Source organism: Culex pipiens, chromosome 3 (assembly GCF_016801865.2).
Source record: "Culex pipiens pallens isolate TS chromosome 3, TS_CPP_V2, whole genome shotgun sequence".
Taxonomy (NCBI): domain Eukaryota; kingdom Metazoa; phylum Arthropoda; class Insecta; order Diptera; family Culicidae; genus Culex; species Culex pipiens.
In genome coordinates, this window is record NC_068939.1 from 38,613,459 (window position 1) to 38,638,616 (window position 25,158).

General features: G+C 31.5%; 1 protein-coding gene across 2 annotated transcripts in view; it reads left to right on the top strand.

Moving 5' to 3' along the window:
* LOC120431346 (membralin-like) overlaps nt 1–13,430 on the top strand; it is a 47,209-nt gene extending 33,779 nt beyond the window's left edge. For both annotated transcript variants that reach the window (XM_039596478.2, XM_039596479.2), the window contains exon 8: nt 12,295–13,430. In XM_039596478.2, coding sequence (XP_039452412.1) covers nt 12,295–12,413 — 119 coding nt within the window. In that variant the 3' untranslated portion in view covers nt 12,414–13,430. The remainder of the gene's footprint in view (nt 1–12,294) is intronic.
* The last annotated feature ends 11,728 nt before the right edge of the window (nt 13,431–25,158 follow it).

Consider the following 25,158-nt stretch of genomic DNA (forward strand, 5'->3'; position numbering starts at 1 on the left):
TGAGACGAACCCATTCATTAGTGCTCTTCGGACAATGTAGCTCCCGGGAAAAGCCTGCCACGCAAAAATCCTTTCACAAATCCATCCAAAAATCCTTCCCACTCAAAGTTCCCAGATTCCCATCATCGGATAAGGCACATTTGGTCTGTTTTCAAAACAAAAAGCCTGCCTCTTCCCAGGTATCGGATTTCGGCAGTGTTTGATGGTAGCCATAGAAGCATCAGCAAGACGTCCTCTTTCGAGGCCTGGACGGATGGACGGAAGGTTCCTTTCGATAAGGCTCTTTGGGCTGACTCGGCTGACGTTTGAAGGAGGCTGCACATCCTTGGATGGATGCCGTTGTCATAGTGGCTGCTAGGAGGTGTCCTTTCTCTCGGCAGGTTGGTTAGAGCTTTGGTTTTGGGTTCGAAATTCCATGGCAAATTGTTGAAAGGCAGAGTTAAAGTATTACACCCCAACTTGAGCGGCCAAATTTAGTCTGACAAATTTTAACTCATTCTCGTTAAATTTGCATTCTGTCCATTTCTAGCCAACAAAATTGTGTGCATTTCAACACACAAAAACTTAGCGCGTGAACCGAGATTCGAACCGAAGAACTTTGCGTGAGAGTCCAACTCTTTACCGCAGTGTCACGAAAGTTTATTGGCTGCGGAGAGGCAAAACGGAAAGGTGTTTTTCACCGTTTTTTAGACCTCAAAATTTTTAGAATTTTACAAATTTTACAATTTTCCGAAATTTACAAAGTTAAATTTTTTTACAAATATTACTATTTTTACGATTTACAAATTTGAAATTTTTCTGCGAATTATTTTTTTTACGAATTTTACGAATATTACAAATTTTACGAATATTAAAAATTCTACCAATTTTACAAATTTTACAAACAAATTTTACTAATTTTAACAATTTTGCAAATTTACGATCTTAACGAATTTGACGAATTTGACGAAATTTAAAAATTTTACGAATTTTAGTAATATTAAAAATTTAACGAATTTTACAATTTTTACCAATATAACAAATTTTACGAATCTTACGAATTTTACCAGTTTTACGAATTTTACTAATTTTACTAATTTTACGAATTTTAAGATTTTTACGAATTCTACGAATTCTACCAATTTTATGAATTTTACGATCTTTACGAATTTGACGAATTTTGAAAATTTTACGAATTTTACGTATATTACGATTTTTACGATCTTCACGAATTTGAAAAATTTGACGGAATTTACGAATTTTACGCTTTTTATGAATTTTACGATCTTTATGAATTTGAGGAAATTTACGAATTTACGAATTTTACAAACATTACGATTTTTACGAATTTCAGGAATTTCACGTTTTTTTGAATTGTACGTTATTTTTGAATTGTACGATTTTTTTGAATTGCACGAATTTTAAAAAAATTAAGAATTTTACGAAATTTTCGTGTTTTACGAATTTTAAGAATTTTACCATTTTTTTTCTTCAAATTTGTCAAATGTTTCAAATTTGTAAAATTTTACAAGCTTTAAATTTTTTATAATTTTTCATTTTTAACAATTTCAAATTTTAGAAATTTTACAAATTTAAAATTGTTACGATTTTTTGAAATTTTACGAATTTTACGATCTTGAAGAATTTGACGAAATTTACGAGCTTTAGAATTTTACGATCGTCGTGAATTTGACGAATTTGACGAAATTCACAAATTTTACGAATTTTACGAATCTTACGAATCTTACGAATATTACGAATTATATGAACTTAAATTATTTTACAAATTTTACGATTTTTCACAAATTTTACCAATTTTACGAAATTTACGAATTTCACTAATTTTACGAATTTTAGGAATTTTATGAATTTAGCGAATTCAACGAAATTTTACAAATTTTACGATTTTTACGAAGTTTAGGAATTGTACGAATTTTACGAATTTTTCAAATTGTACGAATTGTACAAATTTTACGAATTTTACGAATTTTAGAAATTTTAGGAATTTTACAAATATAACAAAGTTTATGAATATTACGATTTTTTTAATTAGTAAAATTTTCCAAATTTGTCAAATTTTACAAATTTTATTTTTTTAACAATTACAAATTTTACAATTTGTACAAATAAGTAAAATTTTCAAACTTTACAAATTTTTAGATTTTTTTAAAATTTTAAGAATTTTTAGAATATTACGAATTTAACAAATTTAAATATTTCAAAAATGTTACGAATTTTACATTTTTTACAAATTTTACGAATATTTCAAATTTTACGAGTATTTCAAATTTTACGAATTTCACGAATTTTACGAATATCACGAATATCACGAATATTACGAATTTCACGAATTTTTCGATTTTGACAAATTTTACAAATCGTACGAATTGAACAAATTTACAAATTTTACTAATTTAAAAAAAATCAAATTTTACGAATTTCACAAAGCTTACGAATTTAACAAATTTTACAAATTTAACAAATTTTACGAATTCTACTAATTTTACGAATTGCACGAATTTAACAAATTTTACAATCTTTATAAATTTTACAAATTCCACATTTTTTTTCAATTTTCACAAATTTAAACAAATTTGACGATTTTTACGAATTCCTCAAATCAGCAATTTACGAATTTAACGAATTATAGAACTTTTACGAATTTTACCAATTTTACGAATTTTACGAATTTATTGAATTTTACAAACTTGACGCAATTTACAAATTTTCCAAATTTTACTAATTTTACGATTTTTACGAATTTTTAGAAATTCTACGAATTGTACGAATGTACAAATTTTACGAATTTTAAGAATTTTACAAATTTTGCGAATTTACAAATTTTATAAATAATTTTTTCGATTTTATTTTTTTTTATTTGAAAATTTCCTAAAATTAGTCATTTCAAGTTATACAAATTGTACAGATTTCGCAATTATTACAAAATTTTACGAATTTCGCAAATTTTTACCATTTTTACGAATTTTACATATTTTACAAATTTTACAAATTTTTGCAAATTTTACAAATTTTACAAATTTTACAAATTTTACAAATTTTACAAATTTTACAAATTTTACAAATTTTACAAATTTTACAAATTTTACAAATTTTACAAATTTTACAAATTTTACAAATTTTACAAATTTTACAAATTTTACAAATTTTACAAATTTTACAAATTTTACAAATTTTACAAATTTTACAAATTTTACAAATTTTACAAATTTTACAAATTTTACAAGTTTTACAAATTTTACAAATTTTACAAATTTTACAAATTTTACAAATTTTAAAAATTTTACAAATTTTAAAAATTTTACAAATTTTAATTTTTTTAAGAAGTTTAAGAATATTTGGAATGCAACAAATTTATAGATTTTAAGAAAGTTACAAATCTTACATTTTTCAACAAATTTTACGAACATTAAAAATTTTACAAATATTACAAAGTTTACGAATTTCATGAATTTTACAAATTTTACAAATTTTACAAATTTTACAAATTTTACCAATTTTACAAATTTTACAAATTTTACAAATTTTACAAAGTTTACAAAGTTTACAAATTTTACAAATTTTACAAATTTTACAAATTTTACAAATTTTACAAATTTTACAAATTTTACAAATTTTACAAATTTTACAAATTTTACAAATTTTACAAATTTTACAAATTTTACAAATTTTACAAATTTTACAAATTTTACAAATTTTACAAATTTTACAAATTTTACAAATTTTACAAATTTTACAAATTTTACAAATTTTACAAATTTTACAAATTTTACAAATTTTACAAATTTTACAAATTTTACAAATTTTACAAATTTTACAAATTTTACAAGTTTAACAAATTTAACAAATTTTTCAAATTTTACAAATTTGACAAATTTTACAAATTTTACAAATTTTACAAATTTTACAAATTTTTCAAATTTTACAAATTTTACAAATTTTACAAATTTTACAAATTTTACAAATTTTACAAATTTTACAAATTTTACAAATTTTACAAATTTTACAAATTTTACAAATTTTACAAATTTTACAAATTTTACAAATTTTACAAATTTTACAAATTTTACAAATTTTATAAATTTTACAAATTTTACAAATTTTACAAATTTTTCAAATTTTACAAATTTTTAAAATTTTACAAATTTTACAAATTTTACAAATTTTACAAATTTTACAAATTTTACAAATTTTACAAATTTTACAAATTTTACAAATTTTACAAATTTTACAAATTTTACAAATTTTACAAATTTTACAAATTTTACAAATTTTACAAATTTTACAAGTTTTACAAATTTTACAAATTTTACAAATTTTACAAATTTTACAAATTTTACAAATTTTACAAATTTTAAAAATTTTACAAATTTTAATTTTTTTAAGAAGTTTAAGAATATTTGGAATGCAACAAATTTATAGATTTTAAGAAAGTTACAAATCTTACATTTTTTAACAAATTTTACGAACATTAAAAATTTTACGAATGTTACAAAGTTTACGAATTTCATGAATTTTACAAATTTCACAAATTTTACAAATTTTACAAATTTTACAAATTTTACAAATTTTACCAATTTTACAAATTTTACAAATTTTACAAATTTTACAAATTTTACAAATTTTACAAATTTTACAAATTTTACAAATTTTACAAATTTTACAAATTTTACAAATTTTACAAATTTTACAAATTTTACAAATTTTACAAGTTTAACAAATTTAACAAATTTTTCAAATTTTACAAATTTTACAAATTTTACAAATTTTACAAATTTTACAAATTTTTCAAATTTTTCAAATTTTACAAATTTTACAAATTTTACAAATTTTACAAATTTTACAAATTTTACAAATTTTACAAATTTTACAAATTTTACAAATTTTACAAATTTTACAAATTTTACAAATTTTACAAATTTTACAAATTTTACAAATTTTACAAATTTTACAAATTTTACAAATTTAACAAATTTTATAAATTTTACAAATTTTACAAATTTTACAAATTTTTCAAATTTTACAAATTTTACAAATTTTACAAATTTTACAAATTTTACAAATTTTACAAATTTTACAAATTTTACAAATTTTACAAATTTTACAAATTTTACAAATTTTACAAATTTTACAAATTTTACAAATATATGAATTTTACGTATTTTACGTATTTTATGAATTTAACAAATTGTACGAATATTTGGAATTGTACGAATTTTACGAGTTTTACGAATTTTACATATTTTACAAATTTTGCGAATTTTAGGAATATTTCAAAATGTTATAAATTATACAACTTTTGAAATTTTTAAGAATGTTACGAATTTCACAATTTTTACAAATTTTACGAATTTTATGAGTTTTACCAACTTTAGGAATTTTACAAATTTCACAATTTTTACAAATTTTACGAATCTTTCGAATTTTGCAAATTTTACGAACCTTACGAATCTTACAAATTTATGAATTTTACCAATTTTTCGAATCATACGAATTTTAAGAATTTTACCAATTTTAGAAATTTACGGTCTTTACGAGTTGGACGAAATTTACAAATTATACAAATTTCACGAATTTTACTTATTTTTCGGATTTTACAAAATGTATGCATTTAATTAAATTTAACGAATTTTATGATATTTTAACATGCATTAATCATCCTTTTGTGGTTAAATAGCAGCGACAATTGTTGTTAAAAGCTGGTACTGAAATTTGATGAAATATTTCAGACAAGACACCACAACAGTGACGTCACATTGTGCATTGTTTGTCCTTGCCTGTCACATCTCACTTGCCTCACATGATGAAGGTAAATGTTGGGTATCTTTTGCTACATCTTTATTTTTCTTCCTCGTCCTACTGAGGAACTCCCTTTCATTGCCGAACCACTTACAACAAAAAACCCTTTTTTCTCTTTGTTATTGTTGCTGGTTGGAGTTGTCGCCTGGTGACGAGGTGACAGCGTTCTCTCTATAGATAGAGAAAGTGATCCTTTGGGAGTGCTCTGCTTCAGGAAGGTCAACGCTGGACACATCAAAAAAGCAAAAAAAAAAAAGGAAAGAGTCGAGAAGAAGATAAAAGGATTCGTATCAATATATTACCATGAAAATGTAGCCGAGGTGAATTGAAAGTGAAACATGATAGCCATTTGACATGAATGTGTGTAATTAGGTTGGTTCCGTTCCGTTCTTTTGGGGGGTAGACGACTGGCGTTGGCATGTCCTGTCCATACATCTCACTCGCACTCTCTCGTTCTGCTGGAAATGCCTGCACGGCTGAAAGTGCTGGCCGGATGTCCTGGGCGACGGAGCTGGCGTAGCAGGGTGGGGGCGGATGTTTGCGATAGTTGTGCTAAATGGAATTGGCCCAACGTTACGGGGGTCCCCGTCACCGCACACCAGCCTTTGACACGTGTGCCACGTGAGTTTGACTGGGAGGGAGTGAGGGGGGGGGGGGGCGGATGTGTGCGTTTGTCTCGGGCAGTAATTTCTTCCATTTAATGGATGGATTGAAGGTTGGAGAGTTGAGCTTACTTTGTAAAAAAATAGTAATTTCTACTCAAACACATACTTAATAAATTTGTAGTTTATTTATAGCAACCATGCAATTGGAGCAATTATCTCTGAATTCCGAAAATAGATTTTATTTATATTTTTTATTGGATTCAAACTTTGTGGGGTCCCTATCACCAAAGAAGCCTTGTTTTGTCATTGGTTCACCCATACAACCCAAGTAACATTTTAGGTTTTATCAAAGCTGTCACAACCGCTATAAAAACTATCAGCCAAAACCAACATTAAAACCACATAGTCGTAACAAACTCTCCAGAACCTCAAACCCAAAAGGACCTCCGGAAAAGGTTGTTACGGCTTATTTATAAAACCCACATAGGCCTTACAACTGAATCCTAACAATCTCCTCAAAACCTTGATAACACCTTTGTTAAAACCTTGATAGGAGTTAGGGAAAAATGACATTTCATATGTTTTCATGCGTCTTATGACAAACAGATTTAATTCGTCTTACCAAATGAAATAATGGGGATGGTTTCCAATTTCTCGATAAATGTAAGGGAGATAGAGCCAAAAAAAAAATAACTCGCTTCATAATACAAATTTCTTCTGCAATCACAGTTTTTAATGAAATTTTTTTCGCAAAAAATATTTAAATTATTTTTGAACTTCTATGGCTATGCTAACGATGTCAGAAATTAATCATCATTGTGTGTTTTCATCGAATTTCAATAAAATTTAGGCTTTTTTATTTTTTTTTTCTGCCGAGATGGTGGTCAATCATATTCATTGCTATTTGGCTGCGTTAGATGCTCTTTTAGGAGCTTTTGGTTTTAAGTGAGCTTTCTGCATGCCTAATGGCACTTAACTGCTACAACACCCTTGGTTTCAATGAAGCATGCGATAAAACCATTTGGCTTGGCATTGTCATCTGGTTTTCAAGCCTTTATTAAAACTTTCATAAAACCTTATTGAAAGCCAGTCGGCTTTTATTTTCACCAGGTTTTATGTCCGAGGCATAAAACCTTGTTAGAACCTATTAATTAGCTCTTGCTTTTTGGTTGCGGTGAATGCCCATAGAAAACTATTAAGCAAGCAAGATGGTACCATAAAACCTCAATAAAACTAGTTGGTTTAAAAATGTTACTTGGGAAGGCTCCATAAAATTTTGGCAGCTGTCTACACAAACATGATACCGAAATCTGCAACTTTTGAAGGATTTTCCCGAAAGTTTCCCGAAATCCTTATATTTTTTTGGACTTCAGTTTTTTATATAAAATCAAATTTGCAATCAATAAATACTTTACAGATTTACACTCATTTGAAATGATTATATTGATTTCAGAGATATTCTCTACGAAATTGGTCTTTTATTTAATTTTAATTTTTGTATTTTTAAATCCGGCTGAAACATTGGTGGTCTCTTTGATAAGCAAAAAAAAAAAAACATTTTGCATCATTAGTTTGTTCATTTAATTTTCCATACAAATTTGGCAGCTGTTCCTACAAAAATGGTGTATGAAAATTCAAAAATCTGTATCTTTTGAAGGAATTTTTTGATCGATTTGGTGTCTTTGGCAAATTTGTAGGTATGAATAAGGACTATACTGAAAAAAGAGATACACGGTATAATTTTTTTGTGATTTTTAATTTCACTTTTTGTGACTAAAAATTGATTTGCTAAAAACAAATCAGTTTTTAAGAATTTTTGAATCAATGCTTGAAAACGGTGCACTTTATAACAAATTAACTAAAGTACTTTTTGTTCTCAAATTCGAATACAGATCGAAAAATGAAGTTGAAAAATTTGTACATTGTACATGAAAATGTATTTTGGTATTTATTTATGAGAAATTTTAAACTTGCCTCTGTGACCAATTTATTGAAATGAGAAAAAAAACGTGCAGAAATTATGTTATTCATGACAAATACTGTTTCAGCTCTTGAACAAATGGTAAAAGCTTTGAGTTGGTTTTACTTCAAACAACCCAATGTTTTCAAATATTTGAAGCAAGCTTTGAATATATTTTTGCATATTTTGAGAACAAACAATAGAAACTAATTTTTCAATGTTTTTTTTTTGTATTATTATGCAACATGATTTAAATTATACGATAAATTAACATCATTCCACAAAAAGTCTTCTATTTTTTCACATTAAACCCTCTAACTCCTGTAGTTGCACCAGTGCTCCATAATTCTTTTACTTCAAATTGTAATTTCTTTAGTACCGTAAACCGGGGTGACTTTGATAGAATTTCAATTAGTTTTTAGCATATTTTCCAACAGGTAAGGTTTTTCTCAAGATTGTTATTTTTAAAACATGTACTGGGGTAGACTACACAAATTCCATGCACTATTTCGGAATAAAAGTTTTTTTCAATAATGTTTAACAAAATAGTTACGTTAAAAATTCTTAGTTTTAATTCCGGGGTGACTTTGATAGTCATAGTTTTTTCTTGTTAAAATCTTATTTAAGATGTTCAAACTTTATTTGTACCCTAAATGTACCATCAATAAAGTAGCTGATATAGTTTTTAAGAAAAAAAAACAATGTTTATATTTAGTTAACTAAGTGTATAAGCTTTTAAGCAAAATACATATAAATTTAAGGTAAAATTGTTAAAAAGTCGAAATTTCGCCTAAAGTTTGTTAAAACTGGTTTTGTTTATAAAATAATCGATTTATTTTGCATTTTTACAGAATTCGAAGCACGAATCATAAGTTTTCACATTTTAGAAGAAATTTATTGAACTGAAATTGCTTATAAATTTGGAGGTTTTTTTAAATGGTGTTTCAAAAACACAGATTATTTATTATTTACAAATTTATTTAACCTTCTCCTAGTGGAAAATTGTCCAAAGAATCCGAAAATGCATTCCGTTTTCCGATTAAAAATCATGTTCATTGAGAAAATCATGACACTTTGAGAAGTTTAAAATAATGACTTTCATCAACATTTTCTTAACTATAGTTAACTAACTATTTAAACTTGTTAAAATTTTATGAAAAGTTCTTCTTGAGATACTTTGAACACTTCTCTACCACGGTCAGTATGTTTCTAAACCATTCCTTACGTATTTTAATTGTACTCTTCATTTTGCGGAAAAATCGCAAACCTATCAAAGTCACCCGGCTATCAAAGTCACCCCGTTTTGCGGTACTAGGTATCCAACCAATTGAATTAATTCTTTTTGCACAAATTCGATTTTCATCTCATTTGATCATGGTTAACAAAAACGTAAAAAGATCTCAATTTTAATTTGGAGGTAAAGAGTTAATATTGTTATGATCAAATAACATCAATCTGTTAAAAGCTTACCTAATTGTAATAATTTAATACTCATTAAGCAAGATCTTTTCTCAGTTGCTTCAAAAATTAATACAATCAAAAATAATTCTGATATCATAATTTCTGATAATCTGATTAATTATATATAAACCAAACAATACATTTAATTGAACAAAATCATGTTGAGTTTGTTCATTTATTATTTTTTCAGAGCATTTAAAAAAAATAGTTCCAAAAATTTGAGAAAATGTATACTTCCGCTTAAATTTCGGGATTTCCCGGGAAATCAACAAATTTCCCGGGAAACGGGAAATATTTTTTTTTTGGGAAATCCCGGAAATTCCCGGGAAATTTTTTCCCGAGACGGGAAATTGGACGCTCAAGTATTGAGTCAAAAATTTATAACTCGGTCAAAGATTTTTTTGCCAATTCTGGAAATTTCTGAAAAGTTGGCATTAAATGTCCCCTAACACCTATCTGAAAATAAAAAGTTAAAAGTAGTGTTTTTTTTGCAAATCATGTTTTAGTGACAAAAAGTGAAATTAAAAATCACAATTTTTTACCGTGTATCTTTTTTTTCAGTCTAGTCCTTATCCATACCTACAACTTTGCCCAAGACACCAAATCGATAGATGAAAATCAGTCTTCCCGAAACGCGCGCACGCCGTACACGCCGTACAAGTTTTCAGTGCAGATGAACCTCAAACACACCAGGCTACCATGTTCGAGTTCTCCCCGCACGGCGCACTCAAGTTTACACGCGGTGTAAACACGGGGTGCACACCTCGGGTACAACGCCGTGCGAGCGAAGAGCGTATAAAGAGACGAAAAAATGACTGCTTCTCACTCTCTCTATGGCAAACACTGTAGCGTGACTGCAGCGGAGAATGAAACACCACTTTACAGCAGAGGGAGCGTGAGGGAAATATTTTTGTCTCTTTTTTGCGTCGTCGGCCTGCACGGGGTTTGTACCCGAGGTGCAAGGTTCGGTTTAAACTTGAGGTTCGTGTACGGGTACAGCCTGTACACGGCAGAGTTTAGGTTTGCTTGTACGCGTGCACACGCGGTGCTGGTGTTTGATCGAGTACAGAAAACAGAGAACGCGGTTGAACGCGGTGCACGGGGATCACTGAAGAAAATTCTTTCTAAAGTACAGACTTTTGAATTTTCATAAATCATTTTTGTATGGACAGCTGCCAAATTTGTATGGAAAATTATATGGACAAACTAATGATGCAAAATGACTTATGTGGGCATATCGAAGGGACCAAAAAAAAATTTCAGCTGGATTAACAAATACAAAAAAAATCGAATGACTGAAATATCAGAGAATTGGGTCCTAAAATGAAGCTTAGATTGCTGATATTATTGTTTACAGCGATAAAGCTTATTTTTCTGAGTACAATGACCCTTTGTACGACCACAAAGAGTTTAAAATGGATTTTTGTCTTGTCATTATTTTTTTTGCATTAAAATGAAAAAAGTGATCAGAAATGGCTTTTGATCGTGGTTTTTACCACTGTACATAAAAATGTACATAGGGCTCATGAATTTTAACGATTGTTTAATTTTCCAGTTTTGAAAATTGGACCATAAGTTGCTGAGATATTGGCATTTAAAAAATGTAGCATTGTGTGCATGAGACTTGAAAAACTTCAAGTTTTCATGTTTCTTTTCTTTTATTTGTTATATTTCAGCAATCTTCAATGTCTTCTTGTCAATTTTATTGGAAATTTTCTGAACTTTTCGAAACAGGAATTGACATTATTAAAAAAAAAAATCGAAAACTGCATTTTTTCACTTGAAATTGAACTTAAAGTGGCTACTTCATGAAAACGGTGCACTTTATTGAAAAATCTTCAAAGCACTTACATAAATTGTTTGACTAAAATTGTCCATACTTCTCTACGGCTCAAAAGCTGCGTGTTTTTTAAACCATATCAAGAAAAAATCATAAATAAAAAAAAAGAAGTTTCCGAAAAAAAATAAACGAAAACCGTCCAACTCCATGTGAAACTTACTTGAAGATACCATGGAGACTTTCCCTTATCTTCTTTAAAAAGTGGAGCATCAACATTTCTTGTCTTTTAAATTCACTATCCTGGTCGGTAGTAGACGGCTGTCATAGTGTTGAGAATCTGGTTCAGGTGGTGTTGAGATTGGTACTACTTTCAATTATCAATTCCTTGGCAACTTGAACTCAGCTAATCATTGCATAAACATGACGAAGTCCAGTCCGCGAAAATCACCGTCCGCAAACATTTCAGTTTGTAGCGATTCCTCTCATTTATGTAAAGTTTATATTTGTAATTATTTTTGTGAATTTTAGGGTCTTGGTGAAATGTTTTTAACACTCAAACTCCCTAGCTCGAGAAAAAAGGGGGAATTTTTATGTAATAAAAATAGGAATAAATATTTTTAGGCAGCACCAATTCCGGTTATTTTCAACAATAATTAATAAAATCGTTTCCTCCCCCCCTCTCTCTTTTCCAGTGGACCTGCTCCAGATGCTGGAGTTCAACATTCCGGTGCGCTTCCCGGCGGCACCCCTGCTGACCGTCATCCTGGCCCTAGTCGGTGAGTACTCCGTCCTAAAATTCCCTCGAAAGTGACCACCACGCAAGGGAAATTCGCCCTTCGGGAACATCACCGCCAGCATGTTTTAGGCCGCTCACACGCAAGACCCATTTTATCACCTGAAATATGGACCCCGGGGCCGTTAATTCCTCGACAATTTGTTAACTACCTTCCGGCCTGAAGGTGTGAGAGTGGGGGTGATGAGGCACCCCGCGGCCAAGTTTCGGAACTTGGTCACGCAAGCCAATTTGTTTCCATTACGTTGCCAAAACGTCGTCGTCGTCGTCGTCGTGTGTGCGGCGTCGTACTTGGCTTCATAAATACTGCGATTAATTGCGGGACCAAGGATAGGTTTTAGCCGGTACGGGACTCAAGGTGTGCGAGAAGGAGTGTGGAGTTTGGACTCTGGCATCGGTGATTTACGGGCAACATTTGGGTATGCCGTCTAGTGTAATGGTTGGGCGAGGAAATTAATTGTTGCGTTTATTCAAAGCAATTTATGTTTATTCACTGCTAACGGTGTGATGTGAGCTTGTTGTCAATTAAAAGTAATGCGATTGTATGTTTTTACTAGTATACTTTAACTTAACACTCATTTCAAGTTCCACACACTTATGACCTGAAGGAAATTGCATGCTCGTCACCTGTCCAGAGACCACTCCCAAAAGTCAGCACTGAAAAGTCCATCAATTGGCGAGATTCCAATATGTGATGGTCCCTTTGTTCCCCTCGCTCGGTATTTTGGGCATATTTTTGGCTTGCCCACAAACCTCGTAACCAGATATTCCAGAACCAGAACCGGAACCGATGCACAGAAGCCACGCAGAAGCATTCTGCCTCGATGCTGACGCTGGGTATAAATTCCTCTTGGATGGTGCTGGCCACGACGTGGTGGAAAACGATTGGCACGGGGTGTCAATATCTTGTTTGGTACGGAACTGGCAGCGCATTTTGAAGGGTTGCGGTCGGCCAATGGATACCTCTCAAATCATGCCAATCAGCGAAAGTTGAAATCGAGAATTTTTGGGTTTGGGAGGGCACCGTGGAAAATATTTTTTCAAAAATGTTGGATAGGCGGTACAAGCTTGAAATTTTTAACGTCACACAGTAAAAGAATCGTGATAAAATTGCATCTAAAAAGGGGTACATCTTTTATGTTAGAAAAAAGGTTTAATTTTATCTCTAATAATGTGTAAATTTTCATCTGGCAGACGCTAGGAAAAAATATCTGAAATCCCAAAAAAATATCAAACTGGCGGGTTATATCTAGCTTACTAAGTCCGCGCCCCAACCCGCACGGCCAACTCGCCGCTGTGAAAACTGATCGAGCAAAGCCGTACATTGTATACTGTATTTACTGTACACAGCAAAAAATGCCATGGTAATTGGGATTACAGATATTTTTTTTTCTAGCGTCTGCCAGATGTAAATTTACCCATTATTAGAGGTAAAATTCAACCTTTTTCTGACATTAAAAATGTTCCCCTTTTTAGACGAAATTTTACCACGATTTTTTTGTTGTGCATATTATTTTTTCTATGATTTGTAGTTGAAATTAGCCTTGCACACATGCTGATTTATTTCAGCATGAAAATGGAAAGTGGAAAGTTGGTTCAAACTTTTTGAGGGGCCTTCCCTATGACCAAAGATGCCAATAAGTATCATGAGTTTACCCAAACAAGTTTTGGTTTCTTCGGCAAAGTTGTAGGTACAAAATTAAATTTCTTTTTTCATCAAAATGCCATTTTTCCTAGTGTCCTAGTGTCCCTGGCAATTACTTAAACCTATTACTAAGTTTGATTTATCTTTTGATTATTTTTGTTGGGAGCTTTAGAATATCTTTTTTAGGTGGGGCAAGTGTACCATATGGATTTTAAGTATGAAATAAAATTCGAATTGCTGTGACAACAAATTTTGTTGGGAAATAAATAGATAAAGGTACCTAAAAACTTATGAATAATTGTAAAAAAAATGCTCATACAAAATATTGTGATATTAGAGCAATTCTATACGAAATAGGTCTTTTTTCTTCAATTTTAATTTTTGTATTTTTTAATCCGGCAAAAACTTTTTTGGTGCCTTCGGTATGCCCAAAGAAGCTATTTTGCATCATAAGTTTGTCCATGAGCAATTCCAGCCCAAAACAGGAATTTTTTAGGTACTTTTTTTCTCGACCTTCTCCGATTTCAATGAAACTTTGTAGACATGTTATTCTACGCTTATATAAGCCATGTTTGTGTATATGGAGCCAGTTACACTCGATAATGACATTTGAGAAGGGCGTAAGTGTTTTAAATATTTTTGTATTTCGTAATTCAAATAGTGCTGTATCTCGAAGCCGTAGCATCGTATCAAAAAGTGGTCAAAGACAAACTTGTAGGAAATTTGACGGGCTTTCCGAAACAAATACACTGAAAGAAAAAAACACTCCACTTTTATGAGATTTTTTGATTTTTAAGTTTAAAAGTCAAATTTGAGGGTGAGCCCACGATTTTTCTTCGTTCAAAATTTTTGTGAAAATAGCCTTAGATGTTACAAAAAGACTCACGAAAAATGCAGGACGGAGCAACGCACCTAAAAAAATACAAAAATCATTTACTGAAACTGTTTTTTTTTCAAAATTGCTCTAAACATTAAAATTTTCAAAATCCGAACACGGTAGTCGATTCTCCGGACAATTTTACATAAAAGTCTTTATATTGACCATTGTCCTAAGTCCAATCCTTGTGAAGCAACAGTGATTTTAAAAATAAAAATGTTGAAAAAATAGGTTTTTTGGTGGTTTTTCGCAAGAAATTTCTCTATATTTTGCTTTTTTGAGCTTTGTAGATACGACCCTTAGTTGCTGAGATATTGCCATGCAAAGGTTTAAAAACAGGAAAATTGATGTTTTCTAAGTCTCACCCAAACAATCCAACATTTTCTAATGTCGATATCTAATCAACTAAAAAACTATGTTCTAAATTTTGAAACAAAGACTAACAGTTTAAAAGGGCGTAATATTCAATGTTTGGCTTAAAAACGGTGCACTAAAGTACTTTTTGATTGCAAATTTGATTTTACATCATAAAATGAAGTTGAAAATATTTTGCGATCAATATTTCGATTTTTTTTTAAAATCAGTAAAAAAAATCATAGCTCGGTCAAAGATTTTTTGCACAACCTGGAAATTTCTGAAAAATTGGCATTTGATGTCCTCTAAAACATATCAAAAAATAAAAAATAGTGTTTTTTTTTTGCAAATCAAGTTAAAGTGACAAAATGTTAAATAAAAAATCACCCATTGTTTTTACCGTGCATCAATATTTTTGAGTGTAGTCCATATCCATACCTACAACCTTGCCGAAGACACCAAATCGATCAAAAAATTCCTTCAAAAGTTACAGATTTTTGATTTATCACATATCATTTTTGTATGGACAGCTGCCAAATTTGCATGGAAAATTATATGAACGAACTAATTATGCAAAATGGCTTCTTTGGGCATACCGAAGGCACCAAAACAGTTTCAGCCGGATTAAAAAATACAAAAAATTAAAATTTAAGAAAATAGACCGATTCCGTAGAGAATTGCTCGTAAAAGTATTGTTGAACTTTCGTTTTTTCGAGGACTAGTTGTTTTTGTTTCTACTGTGAATCATTTAATCATTTAATAATTAAGAGAGTTTTTTGTTTGAAATCATTCTTTAGTTAAGAAAGACCTATTATTTGAGCTTTCTGGAAAAGTCTGAAAAAAGTCGGGAATTTGAAAATGTGATTTGAGTGGTCACCCTGAACAATTATTTAATACAATATGATTTTTTGAATATCGAGACATGGCCACGATTTTTGTTTTCTAACTTTATTTCAGATTCAAATTCATTTTTTCATCGTGAGTGGCTATTTGATAATCTGCACATTTCCATGTTCAGGTTAACAATTTTCTAAAAATGTGAAAAACATTTTCCCAAAAAAAAAAAAAAATAAATATCCGAGAGACTGGAAAAAAGCTTCTTTTGACTTTGGTAATCCCACAAATGTAAAAAAAAAATTTCTTTTGTTTTTTTTCTTACATTTTAGGCCTTTGAACGGTGCGCATCAACCAGAGTTTCAGATTTTTGTTACAGACATTTTTGTTTCTTCAAAGCTACGGGAACTAATCTTGTTTCATTAGCACGTAAAATTGTTTACCAAGGTCAATTTTCATGAAAAATATTGTATTTTTAAGTATCCCATTAGTTTTCGATTAAAAAAATGAATCTGTTTGATCTTTTTAAACCTTAAAACGAATCAGTGTTTGTCATTTTTATTTATGTAAACAGTTTGAAGAAACTTTCCAAATTGTTTCTCTTAATTTCTCAATTTTGAATGTTGATGGTGGTTTATGCTTTTAAGAACATTTTTTTGTATTTCTAAGCTTAAGTTTCCACACAAAATTTAAAACGGCTTTAGTACAAGTTAAATGATGTTTCTTTAAAATATTCCTACAAATCAATGGAAATATAACAAACTCCGCTTTGATGTATCTAATTACACTCATGACCGCCAGAAAATGAGCCAGAGTTTCATCTTATTATTAGACCTGAAATGACGTCCCGATACGGTGTGTGTGTGTGTGTTCCATAATGAAGTCAACCTCGAATATTAATACACTATCTACCTGCTTCTGCCGACCACTCATTTTATTTCCGGCTGTCCGGATGTTTGTGGTGGCGACCCATCTCTCTCTGGTGTAGCCACAAACAGTTCCGATAAACAGGTTCGGCGATGAATTACGACACGCAAGGTTCAGTTGAGTTCTCGGCTCTGGCTCTGAGATGTAATTATCTGGGGACCGAATCAAATTATAATTTTGCTGCCACGTTCGGTGGATTTCCCTCGAGGGAGGGGCCGGGTCAGGACGACACAACCCCAAAAATCAGTGTTTTTCCAATTTCTGAGAAGTGGAAGGGGGGAGGGGGGGTAAGGGAGGGGAAAACTTGTTTACACGAGTGAATATTGAATTATTGGCGAACAGATTGGATTTCGATGCGAAAATCAGAAGCTGCAGCCAATTGTTAATTAGTTTTGGGAGGTGGGATCTTTTGCCTAGAACGTCACAGAATAGTTTACATCTTAATGAGATATTCGGGCGGGCGCGGGTTATCTCTCCGTTCTGCGACAATTGGCCGCCTAATGGAGGCACGATTTCGCCGAAACGTTGGCAGGCACTGATTCGTTTAATCAATTTCGCGGAATTTTCGTGGACACTTTCGCGAGAAGTGTTTGTGCCTGTCACGGTGGTCCCCACTAACAATGGATCACTCAATCGAACGCCGGCATCTGATGTCCATCGGTGGCACTTCGTGACCATAAATTGGCCAGCGGTAATGGATTTGAGATCTGGTGAGCAACGATTTGGAAGGTTTCGGCATGGGCGTAGGACATTGCACGATCTTGAAATTTATGCTTCCATCTTAATTAATTTTTTTTTCTAGATGTAACTTTTTCTTTTTAATTTTTATTCTCAAAATTATTTTTTTCTGAACCTCTTCGAACGCTTCGCATTTTACAAAACCATAAAGCTATGCTTGGCTCGTGGAAATTGATGGTACTGGCGAAATACCCCAAAACATTCGAGGGTGCCATCTACGCTGGGCGGCACCGCAAGCGTACGGGCACATCCTCGGAATAACCGTCGAACGGGAGTTCAGGCTGCGGAGAGTATCCATATAAATGACAGTGAATTTGAACACCGGAACGCGAATGGACCTCACGAGTCATGACCACGCAAGTGGAGCTCAATGGTGCATCGTGGAATAATGTTCAGCTAAATTGTGGTAATTTTTTTTGGGAAAATTTAAAAGTTTTTCTTTCATTTTGTTAAACATCGGGATAACGATTAATTTTTGTTCATCTGAAAACAACTTGAGTTTTTGAAAATTAGGTTTGATCTGAATGTTTTTTTAAAACAGTTTTTAACACATTTTAAATCCAGAAAAAAAATCCAAATATCAATAGCTTACACAGCGCTCTGGATGTGGATGCAAATATAAAACACTTTTAAATAGTTGTTTTCACTAACATTCAGATTCACGGCATGCCGTCAGATCAATGGTTCGCGAAAAATTTCATGAAATTTTGCGATCTCTTGATTTTTTTTGAGAGCTGACGCATGTTACAAAAATCAAAGAAAAAAAAACTTCTGGTTATTTGTTTCAGACTTTGTTAACCCTCTACAACCTAACCCCGCCTTTAGACGGGCTTCGATCTGAAAAATCGCCAAAAATCAATTTTCAGCCAATTTTTGATCTTTAAGAATGCATTGGAAAGAAGAACTCTTAAATTTTTAGATAATTTTAGGGTTGGAAGATTTACTTGTTTTATGGGACTTTGCCAATGTTTTTAAAAATGTATTTTTTTTTGGGGTCAACTTTAGCTGTGTTTTTTACTAACATTTCTTATATTTTAAGTAAAAATAAGTATGCAGTATTTTCTGTAGTGTCTTAGAATAGGCCAAATACTACCAAAAACAAACATAAACTAAACAAGATAAATGAAAATTAAAATACTAAAAATAAAACAAGAAAAACATAACACAAGAGAAGTGAAGTTTTTCGTAGAATAAAAGTTGCTCAAAACGACCTCCTAAACACGGGAAAAATAGAAATTTTCGAAAAAAAAATTGGACAGTAGAGTGTTAATATTGCAGCGCTGCCTAGGATCTTGACCATCTTTTTTTATCCTGAAATTTTACAAATGTACTTGTTGTGGAGAGTTACGTTCATGCTTGCGATATTTTTTTTAATGTTATGGCTAGCAGGGCGTCCAACTTTCCCGGGTTTAGAATTTCCCGGGAAACGGGAAAAATATTTTTCAAGTCCCGAGAAATTTCTGAAACATTCATAAAATCTATGATTTCATTATATTTTTTTTTTGTTTTCAAGCTCAAAATCATGGAAAAAGCTAAATAATATTAATTGGTGATAATCTACACTTCAATCTTAACAAGGACGACAGTTTTCAAAAAGCTTAAAAATAATTAAAAATTTTTTTTTGTGCTTTGGATATTAAATGATTTTTTTTATCCAATGTGATTCAAATTTAATAAGTCTTCCTTAAATATATTTCTTTTATGTATATTTTTAAAACATTACTAGAAAAGCTCAATATTTTTTGAAAAAGTCTAATAAAGAATAAATAAAACTAATAAATAAAACCAATAAAATGATACCAGTCAATGTAAAATTGTAAAAAAAAATACAATCGAAATCGGGACGACGTGACGAATTTTCAAATTCAATATGGCGGCCAAAATGGGAACGATGAAATATTTAAAAAATGCATTTGGTAACTTTTAAGGCAATCAATCATTCAAATTTTACTAAAATTGGGTTGCAGAATTCTAGTTTCATATTTTTTAAGGTAGAAAATAATAAGGAAACATTTTTTTCGTGACTCGATTATCTGAAGTCCTATACAAACTTTCAAATAATCTTTCAATAATCTGATAATCGAGATTTGTTTCTGTTCCAACGAATCGAAGCCATTCAAAACATTTTGAAAAATAATTGACTTAAATAGCTGTCCTAATTCGTTACATTTGTCGTGATTTGCCCCAGTTTCTGGTGTTTAATGAAAAATAATGTAATATTTTTTTCAAATTTAAAATCATGAATTTACTTTAAAATATGACCCTGTCTTTCAAAAATATATAAAATAGAATGGAAGCAAAATTGAAACGTCAGGCATTTTAAAATTTTAACAATTTTCCCTAATATGCCAAATTAATGCTGATATAATATAAAAATTTTAATGCTTTAAATTTTAATTTTTATCGATTATTAAGTATTCAACTTGCCAATTATTTCCACCACAAAATCTGAATTTAAAGACTAAAATTTGTTTTTTTTTCAATTTCGGGAATTCCCGGGACAAACTAATGAAAATCCCGGGATTCGGGAATTCCCGGTTTTGGAAAAATCCCGGGAATTTCGTCCCGGGAATTCCCGGAAGGACGCACTAATGGCTAGTACAAATTTTATATGAAGTTTTAGTCGCCCCCCCCTTTGAGTTTTTTTTGCTATTTTTTCGAAAAAATATAAAAATTTAAATTACAAGCCATGGTTTCAACATTTGAATGAAAAAAGTGTTTTAAAATGTATTTTACACATGCCCAGTTGTTTTGCCACCATAAGTGTTAAATATATGCAAGTATTGAAGAGATTTTTTTTTCGCCAAAAAAAAAAAAACTTTTTGATCGATCATGCAGGATGCAGGAAAATGCATTTCTAATTGTTTTCAGTTGTGTAGACTTCTATTTCCTTTAAAGTTTAGATTTTTTTTGAAAAATATATTTGTTTTGCCCCCTGATTTTCGAACCGATTTTGAAGGGCGGGGGAGGGGGCGACATAAACTTTAAAAATATTTGCAACGGCCTTACTCAAATCGTAAGTTGGAACGAAAACATTGTTCCTGAGGCAAAAATCTATTGAAAGTTATGTGATTCCGAAGGTTTTTGCCAAAGTGTCTTTTTTTTGGGACACACTAATATACAGCAATTTTAATTTAAAAAGATCATAAACTGAAATAAAAATTCCCCAATCGGGCTCAATCTTTTTCTGGGGGTTCCTTAGACAAGAGTGACCTACGACGTGCTAGGGTGGTCCCAAAAATGGTCATTTTCGACAATTTTCGCAAAAAATCGCTTTCATAACATCGCGCAATTTTAACCAATTTTAGATGTTCTTAAACGAAAATGAAAGGTGATTTTTTTGCCTTTAAAGAAAAAAAAATGGTTTCAAAAATAAAGCCTGGCATTTGAAAAGACGTATGAACTGGAAACGGCGCCTATGCCTGATTTTTTTTTTTCAGATTTTTCGGGAAATTTCGCATGAGACATTGATTTGATCAGAAAATCCCTTCTCAAGATACAGAATTTCGAGTTTCACACTCATCGAAGCGGTCGTTGGATTTACCACAGGGAGGATTGTGTTAACAGGCTACATTTCACAGAATCTACAGCGGAGGAAGGATGCGTGGACATACCGATTATGCAAATTTGTATTTGAGCAAATGGAATCAAAACGGACCAAAAAGCTTCATATATTTGCCAAACGTATAGAATCCCTCAAATTTTGTTTAGTCTAATTTGCATAGTGTTTGTATAGAAAATTATTGATTTGTTGGGAAAAGCACAATTTATTCCAAAGAATAATCACAAGGCAATTCAAACAATGGTTTGTCTTATTTTACTGATTGAAGATTAGTTTTGACCACTAGAAATTATGCTTAACTCACAATTATCCATAAATTTAGCAAAATGACATAAAACAGAAGCCATCACATTTCAGCCTTAAAAAATTAACCTTTTTTGCGATGTGATCTTCTTCATTTCTAAATTTCAATCTTTCAAGGTTCTAGATTTAGTTTCAACTGAGTTAAAACGTCACTTCTTTATCTAATTTTTCCCATCATTTCAAACCTAAATTCGCATTGCTACGCAGCTACAGACCTACACATTTCCTGCCGGTTGAGTGGCGACGCCATGGTCCTCAAATGGTCCTGTTGTCATTGGTTGGCCACGTTCCCCACCCAGCCGGAAGCCGCATATGCCGTGGTTAAGGGGGGGGGGGGGGGGCGACAACGGTAAAGTGGGAACCGTCCAAGTTCCGTGCACGTTCCGATGATGATAGGTGCGTCCAGTCCTGTCGATACACCGTACGGTGGGGTGCTTTTGAAACCTTTGCTTTTTTTTTGACCCAATGTTAGCTTAAGCTCAACTTCACCCCACATCACAGTACCGTTTCAATGTGAAGCCTGGAAATGTGACGTGCAATCGACACGTGCGTGGTGATGTGACATATTGTGAATATGAACCCATCTTGTCCTCCTTGCTCCCCCTCTTCCCCAGGACAATGTGGATCTTAGGCCTCTGGCATGGGTACGGTAGGGTTGGCCAAGCCCCCTTCCCCACTCCTGTGACTGGCGTACGCGTTTGTGGAATATCCTGGCGTACATTAATTACGGACTCTCCGGTTCTCCGATATTGATTGATAGATGAGTTTTATTCAAATTTATTATCCATCATCCGTTCCGAGTGAGATATATTTAATTTATATGCGGCACGATGTTTTGCGGCCGGGAACGAACTCCGCTCCATTTTGCATACAACAGTTGCGGAGGAAATACGGCGATGATGATGTGATGTTCACGTAACCAGCTCAGCTATCTCTAGCTGTGTGGACAGGAATTACAGAAACACAATGTATTCCAAACAGGGCGGAAGTTTACCTTCACGTATATGTAGTCCATTGTGCTTTGAGAAAGGGAAAATTTGCTAAATTTTACGTTCCGAAACCACCTGCGCTCGGCGTTTTGCTGGAACACCGATCCCCGGAACAAACAGGGCAATTTGAGCTGGCATTTGGATGCTTCCATTATGTGGGAATCTGACCAATGGGGGACGTTTTTTTTTTGAGAAGCTGTATTTCGATGCTATGATATTTTAGCTCTGACAGGTTCACTACAATTAACGATTATTTTTTGGTATTTTTGATTTAGACGAAACTTTGTTGGGGCCCTTCCTTATGACCAAAAAGCAATTTTGTGTCATTTGTTGACCCATACAAGTGTCCACACAGTTTAGGCAGCAGTTCATAGAAAATCTGTAACTTTCGAAGGATTTTTTGATCGACTTGGTGTCTTCGGAAAAGTTTGGCAAAGGTTTTGATGACTATCCTGAAAAAAAGTTTTTACTGCAGTTTTTTTACACCGTTTTCGAGATATTTCCCCTTCATGTTTGGTTTTACAGTCCAGACTTGATTCTCCGAAGGCCTTGGAAAATTTTCACTTCGGTTAATCGAATCTTCGTAAAATCAAGTTTGGACCGTTAAAAAAATGCAGTTTTTCATTTTTTTTTTAAATAGTGCGAAGCTTTCAAAATAAGTTTTCAAAGTTTCACAAAAACGGCCCCTCATTTTATGATGCCAATATAGTGCCTACTCAGCAACTAATGGTATAATTTCAATATTTAACATAAATTTTGTGATCGCTCAGAAAAATATTTTTTTTTTTTATTTTGGAACCAAGAATAGCATTTAATATTCAATTTTACGTCCTTTTGAAATGTCAGTCTTGATTCCATAATTTTCTAAATATTTTTTTCAAATAGATCAGAAAATTTACTAATCTGATTTCGGAATTCAGGAAGAATTCTGGAGTTTTTTTTAAAAGGTCCAATAAACCAAATTTCCAGTTTTTTTCTTTTTGGTGTTTTTGAAACCGCCTTGAGTCAGGGGTATTAAAAAACACTCAAAAAGCAAAACCTGAAACTACTAAATTTTTTCCACAAAATACCGATATTTCAAAGTAGAATTTTTTATGCTTTTTCTCTTCATTAGGGTTTTTTTTAAATACTAAAATTTTGCCAAAAAAAACCTTTTTTAAATTTGGAATGGGTATGGGGAAGAGGGGGGGGGGGGGGCAAAATTTTGTATGCTTTTGATTTGATTTGATTTGATTTTTGATTTGATGCAATAACCAACAGGGTCAAACATATGCTTTTTCACTAAAAAAAACTAAAATTTTGACAAAAACCGTTTTTTGAAAATACTCAAATTTTCACAATGTGAAATATGGGTATCAAACGAAGCGAAATTATGTATGCTTTTTCACTTCATTAGTGTTGTTTTGGAAAATACTAAACATTTCACAAAATACCATATTCTTTCGAAAATTTCAAAATTTTCAAAATATGTAAGATGGCTATCAAACGAAGCGAAATGTTGCATTCAACAAACATAGATCCAAATTTTGTATGCCTCGTATAAAATTCTGTTTCGTTTGATAACCGTACATACTACAAACTTAAAAATTCTAAGTATTTCCAAAAAATACTTAGAATTTAGTGAAAATTTGAGTGTTTCATAAAAAAAACTTTAAGCAGGTGAAAAAGCATACACAATTTTGCTTCGTTTGATAACCTTTTAGCAAAATTGAAAATTTGAATATTTTATAGAATTTTATATAATATTTTTGAAAAAAATACGGTATTTTATGAAAAAAATGTATTTTCCAAAAAAAATTATAATTAGGAAATGAATAATAAATTTTGCTTTGTTCACAAATTTGGAAATTGCAATTATTGAAAATTTGAATATTTTTGAAAAATACGTTTTTATGTTTAAATTTTAGTATTTTCAAAAATAATTAATAAAGTGAAAATCATGCAAAATTTGGCTATATTTTTTAATATTTTTGGAAAAATATGGTATTTTGAGGAAATGTTACAATGAAGAAAAAACATAATTTAATTGAATTAAGTCGAGTCGAATTAAGCCGGGAACCGTGGTAAGCGTGGTTGCCTCTCACCCAGTCGGCCTGGGTTCGATCCCAGACGGTCCCGGTGGCATTCAATCAAGCCTTCGGACACCTAGTTTCGAGTAGGAATCTCGCGATCGAGAACGCCAAGGCAATGCTGTAGAGCGAATAATTTGATTTTGATTTAAGTCGATTGTAGAAACATTTAAAAAATGAGCAATTCTCTACAACAACTGGAAATTCGAAAATCTGTAACTTTTGAAGGAATTTTTTGTTCCATTTTGGTGTCTTCGGCAAAGTTGTAGGTATTGTTGAGGACTGTTGAGAAAAAAAGTTACACGAAAAAAGTGCCGTTATTTTTTATTTATTTTTTTTTACAAAATCTCAATTTCCCAAAATTGGTATTTTTTAAATTTTGAGATATTTTGATATGTTTTAGGGGACAAAAACCCGCAACTTTTGAGCCATAGAAAAGTATCGTCAAGCAAAATTTTTGCCGAG